General features: G+C 46.2%; 2 protein-coding genes across 2 annotated transcripts in view; one reads left to right on the top strand and one right to left on the bottom strand.

Moving 5' to 3' along the window:
* Positions 1–121: 121 nt before the first annotated feature.
* Positions 122–1,058, bottom strand: LOC119184782 (ATP synthase subunit C lysine N-methyltransferase). Its single transcript, XM_037434064.2, has one exon. The coding sequence runs from the start codon at positions 910–912 to the stop codon at positions 322–324; it is 591 nt and encodes a 196-aa protein (XP_037289961.2). The 5' UTR covers positions 913–1,058; the 3' UTR covers positions 122–321.
* A 315-nt stretch (positions 1,059–1,373) lies between these two features.
* Positions 1,374–6,000, top strand: part of LOC142803739 (run domain Beclin-1-interacting and cysteine-rich domain-containing protein-like) — a 45,799-nt gene continuing 41,172 nt past the window's right edge. The window contains exon 1 of the mRNA XM_075889597.1: positions 1,374–1,625. Coding sequence (XP_075745712.1) covers positions 1,514–1,625 — 112 coding nt within the window. The 5' untranslated portion in view covers positions 1,374–1,513. The remainder of the gene's footprint in view (positions 1,626–6,000) is intronic.

The raw sequence follows: 6,000 nt of genomic DNA, 5'->3' as shown, positions 1-6,000 counted from the left end.
CAGCCTATCTTCACAACTGCAATAGTGATGTTAAAGTAGAAATGCAGGTAAATGCAAAAAGAAAAGGACAACGTGGAGTAGGGCACCTTGTCTCTGTCATCTCTTGTTTGTCACATAAAACTTCATATGAAGTTTGTGATGTGTTTACTCTATAAAATTTCATAAGATTTCATGAGACCACTCAATCCTTGGTCAGTCCCCCACAGTGGGTGTGAACCACAAGAAAAGAACAAGTTCAGTAATATCCATAGGCTACAAGTTTTCTTGGCCAATTCCCCAAGTGGGTATGTGCCAGAGCCACAAACAAGCAACGGCCGAATACTACGATCTGTCGACGAGATGTGCTGCTGCACTCTTCACGCTGTAAAGCCAGACCGTGTCGACACCAGTGCCGTAAGTTTCATCCGGCGGGAGCGTGGGCAAAGGAAACCTGCATGCCAGCACCCAACTACCAGGCTTGAGCTGATGCACAAGCTTTCGTTCTAGCGGGGCCATCATCTGCTGGACGCCGAAGACGACCACGTTGTCGAACGGCGTAAGGTCCAAGTGCCACAGGTCGGCTCGCACAAAGCGCGCGCTCGTCGTTCGCAGCGCTCGCAGCCTCGAGTAGGCGACGAGCCACGGGTTGAGCTCCACGCCAACGCAACGTGCGAAGCCCAGTCTGGCGGCGGCGAGGACGATGCGGCCGTCGCCGCTTCCCAGGTCGACCACGGCCGAGCATCGGGGCCGTCGCTGCAGCAGAGACACCACGTTGCGCACCTGAGTGTCGGTCGCCGGCACGTACGGCAGGCAGATTTTGCGCAACGCAGGCGACAAAAAAGGCGCAGCGACTGCGAGGATGCCCACGGCGCTGCATCCAGTAACTGCGATTGCCACCTTCCCGAGCAGCTCACGCTTCGCCGGCGGTTCCATTCCAAGGCTCAGAGATCACTTCCGATAGCTGGAACTGTACTTTCCGCTTTAGTTGATTGTAAATGTTCTGTGGCAGCATCAGAAAGAATGCACAGCACCCGCTGTACCTTTTCAACTGTAGTCGGTAGGACCAGAGAACACCTGTAGGACTGTAGTGCCAGACATTACCTACCACTTTAGAGAACGGAAACCAGAAACAACCTTCGGCTGTAGCACAAAAATAGGAAAGCGGCGGCGCACTATCATCATCATTAGACAAACGCGCGCACACACACACACACACACACACATTAGTTTTTGTTGGTTTGTGAACGCTTTATGGACGAACTATTCCTTCCTGCATTCCCGACAGACAAAAACCATTAAAAATATTTTGTTTAATAGTATGATAGTAACTGTAGTGCCGTCTCTCCTCGCGCTGTTGCAATTCAGTACGCCGCCGTTTTGTTCTGCTGTGAGAGGTTACGGTTTCCGGTCTCTACCTTAGCTCTTGTGGTGACGGGGGGCGTGCAGTTTTCCGCAGGTGCACTCTTGTTGTTCCACATGCAACTCAGCTGGAGTGAATGGAGGTGGACAGATTTTGGGCGAATTGACGAGAGGCATGACTGCTTCGCGAGCTCATCACGTTCGTTCGCGATCGGTGGGCCAGCTGCGCACCTCCGCCACTTCGGACCAGCTGACCGCCGGTGTACGCAGGAGCTTTTTGGACGAAGGTAGGGCGTGTGTTCTTGCTTTATCTTCTCTCGGGTTGCATATCGTCGAGTGACATTGTCTTCCAAACTAAAGTTTCACAAAAGTCTCGTCAGCACATATCTACTGTCGTTTGGGAAGGCCCGTTTTTCGTGTGGTGTAATGCATGCCAGCCATAAGGTTTTTTTCTCGATTTTCTGTTCACAAATTTGCATTGTAATTTCTTTGAAGCACCTTACACTGTTCTGTCTTCATTCAGAAAGGCGAAGTACGTTTTATGAATGGATGGCAGTGGTTTCAAAGAGCATATTCAAAACATATATTTGCCCAAGCTGGAATAGCTCAAGCAAGGGGAACACTGCAAAGCTGAACAGTTGCCGACACTTAGGCCGGCCAGATGTCGGTTAATGTTCTGCGATTCTTAACCGTTTAAAAAAAAGCACGAAAATTTTCGCCATTCCTTGAGCCTGAAATTATCGGTAGTGGCTACAAGGCCACCGAGATGGCCACTGGTACCTTCTAGTGGTAGACTAGCGAAACTTGTGGCTTTTGTGGATGAACCTATCGCTTTCACGGCGCTCCAGAAATCGGACAATGTCGAGGGCGCTGTGTCAGATCATGAATTTAACTGATGGTCAGCTCCTGGCTCTATGGAAAGGTGACAATATCATACAGGTACACTGTTCTCAGAAATCAAACGTAAAAACTTGGGAAATATTGACCAAACATATAACAATCTGTACGCTTCCACAGGAAATAGAAAGAGGTTATCTCTTATGGCAAGTCGCACCTTACATTCCAAATACACAGCGCTCTTTCAAGTGCCATACATGCCTCGCAGAGTTGCCGAGGGCAGTTCACCTGTGCAAAATGCGACACGACAAGACACTTAATCTGCTGAAGTTGATGCTTATCAGGCGAATTGTGACGGTGGCCACCCAACATTTCTGGAACCCGCGCATCATGATTAAAAAATCAATTTCTGAAAAGCTAGACAGTGCACTTCAGCACACTTTTCAGGATCATTTGCCAAAGTGGACAGCACCATGACATTAGGTGGCTGCTGAAGCTACACATAGCGTACTGCAGCAACCGCCCCCACAGTAGGAGCAGTCAAGGCTGCCCTTCCATGATATAAATATAAAACAGCACTCTATACACAAGATGAGCAAAACAAGTGGCACGTGCGCTGCTGAACTTTCAACGGGGTTTATTGAAAATAGACATATTGCTTTGTCATGCAAAAGGATCAAAGGGCCAGTAAACAACCTTGCAGTTCAAAATTTCTGATGGAGAAATAACCACACATTTGTACGATGTGAACAGTCGCCGCAAGAGTTTTGTGAATAAGTGCTGCAAGAAGGAAGTTACAGGGAATAGGGCAACTTGCTTTGAGTGGTTCTGGTTTCTCGCTCAGCCTTCCCATCCTTCTCATGTAAATTTACCAACTCGCTCAAGTGCTTAGTGAAAACCGCAGCAGCAATGTCATCCCAGTTGTGTTTGGTAGAGACGTAGAATAAAAATACGCGTTTTATGGTGTAGTTGGTGCACTCTACAAGTCAGTTTGTCTGTGGAAGTTGAGAGGAAGCTCTGGCATGGGGTGTATTTCATACCTCGACAGGAATGTTTTAAAGGCACAGAACATGAATGCCGGGCCATGGTCGGTAATCGACAACTTCGGCGGGCCGTGCTTGTATGTGAGGGACTTGTTAATAAAGGTCGCAAATCTGATGCTGCTTCAGGAATGGTGTGTACTTCTACCCACTTACTTTTTTTGTCCATTCTGTTGATAAGAAATTCGTTGCCATACTTGCTGCCAAAAAATGGGCCCGTGTGATCAACGCCCACTGCATCGAGTAATTCGTTTGGAGGCATGATTGGTTGCACGGGCACAAGATGTGGGATGATGACTTCTTTGCGAGCTTGGCAAATAGTGCAGATTCATACACTTGTGAGTAAAAGTATATGAACCATTGCTGACCTTATAGTTTTGCCAATTGTACCGTCTAATGGTGAGCTGTCTGCTGTCAAAAGTATTCCTTTGACGAATTCTGTCAGTGCAATTCTCTCAACAGCAGATGGTTCTCCACTAGATGGTGATTTCGGCACTCGGTCCTGTGTTTTGTACACTCCTTAATAGCTTGTACACTCATTTTAATAGTAGACATCATCAGGAATGCCAGATCGTCAAACTTTCTTTGATGGGAGGCTAGGTGATCTGCTGGCTAGGTGGACAGCAGAGGGGGCATCATGACTCGTGAAAGGTATTGACTATGGTGGGGTCACTGTTACGCGAAATTCACTTCCCGTGTGTCGGTGATAAAGGACACCATGAGAGCTGCTCTAGGCTGCACCTAATTGTTGTGGTATCACCGGATAAGCGTTGCACACTGTCGCAGATATCAGTATCATTTGATTGTGTAGTTTCAAGGTTGAGCACTGCAGATGTCAGCGCAGGGCAGTTTATCACAACAGCGTTGCACAAAAGGCAGTCTGCACATCGATGACACAAACCGATGTCGTGAACCACCATAAAGCAGTAATCTTAAATATTTAGGGCCCATCAGGCAAATTAGGCATTTAAGTTTTTTTGTTTGGAACTAGTGCAGTGCCAATGCGTCAGTAACCACAATAAAATCTTTGCCTGCATGTAAGGATGCAACATGTCAATGGCCCAGGCCACCGCAAGGCAAGGCACTGAGTTCTGAAGTGGGGTAACAACCATCTGGTTTGCTTAGGCAGCTACTGGATAGGCGATGGGCTTCTTGGTCTGTGTATATTCAGGTTGAAGAAGAACCACCCCAAGGTCAAGGCCACTGGTTTCAGTGTAGATGATACTAGGGGCGTTTTCTAGATAGTGTGCAAGTGCTGGTGGAGCTGTAAGGGTGGCTGTTATTATGCTGCACATGCTTTGAGAGTGTGCAGCAGTTTGGTTGGTTGAATACCATCACAGTGAAAATATAAGTGAAGGAGCGCAGTAGGAAGCATGGGATGGCCAGTTCACTGCCAGGTCTCGAACAGGTAGCGCAGTCGAGGAAAACATGTGGATCTAAGCATGCATTCATGCCACAGGGAAGGGGTACCCATGTAGCAAAGTACAAAAGTATAGTAATTGTAGACAGTGCCAGTATAGCAAAGAAAAGCAGTGGCGGCATTGGCATACATTCCTTTCAGAGGGGCTTTGGTAAAAGTGCAGACATTTGCACACTTTATGTTCCAAGGTATCCTGCGTTTGTATGAATGTATGATAAATTCTTGTGAATCAACGAAGAGGCATTGTTCAGGAACACAAAAGTACTTGCTGTTCAGCTAGTTAGTTCAATGAATCATACTTTGTATTGACCGTAAAGCTATGGTCACTTGATACAAAACAATGGCAAAAAAAGGAGGGAAAAGAAGTAATGTGAACCTTAACTTTCGACTTATTACAACATGGTATGCAGGCTATATACACTCAAACTTCTTTATAACAAAGTTTCATCTTACAGCAAAATATGTTCGTTATATCCATAAATTTGTCATGAAGGTATATTCCCAGCACTATATCTATTGCCGAACTATTCTTAAGTTACTTTGTTATAAGTGATATTTCGTTATATCCGGGTTTGTTATATCGAGGCTTACGTTTGAAACTTTTTTTTCTGCTCAAAGTGCCAAGCAACGCACCTTCGCGCAATACATCACGGGCAATACACTTTTAAAAAAATGACTTTTCATTAGAACGAGAGAAATCGATATATGTATCGCTGATACAAGTTCCTCCCAGTTTTCTGCTATGAAAAGCCCCCAGTGATTCCCCGCTGCTGTGCGTTCACTTCTGCCGAGAACCTTAATCTCTGCATTTTCGATGAAGGGGAAAATGCTGTAGGCCTGTGTGCTCAGATTTGGGTGCACGTTGAAGAACCCCAGGTGACCAAATTTCCAAAGTCCTCCACTACAACGTCTTTCATAAGCGTAAGGTGGTTTTGAGACTTAAACCCCACATATCAATCAGAATGCTAATCTAATTCAGCCATGGCCCACACTGGTGTGCTTGGCAGTGCACATGCGAATGTGCTCCCTCTTTGGCTTGTAAAGATAGCTCTTGTTCTCTGGCCCGCTCATTCATGCGGTGTCCAATCTGACAGATATATGCCAATCCGCAGGATAGCTGAAGCATGAATACTACACCTATAGCACTTTTGTCATATAGCTTGGAGTGTCTACAAACATTCCATTGATTCACCATACCAAAAATTCCACAATATCCACGGAGATTCCACTGCTTTTTCCCCAAAATTTTGCTTTGTCTGGAATGGATACCTTGAACCTGTATGAGACAGCTTTCATTCAGATAAACCTGTTATGGTCTTCCGTGTACAACATCCTGTCATGACCTTTATTCCACCCTAACCTTCT

This window comes from Rhipicephalus microplus, chromosome 3, assembly GCF_043290135.1.
Source record: "Rhipicephalus microplus isolate Deutch F79 chromosome 3, USDA_Rmic, whole genome shotgun sequence".
In the NCBI taxonomy this organism is placed as follows: domain Eukaryota; kingdom Metazoa; phylum Arthropoda; class Arachnida; order Ixodida; family Ixodidae; genus Rhipicephalus; species Rhipicephalus microplus.
The sequence above is the reverse complement of the archived record's forward strand: the minus strand, read 5'-3'. Positions and strand labels throughout refer to the sequence as shown.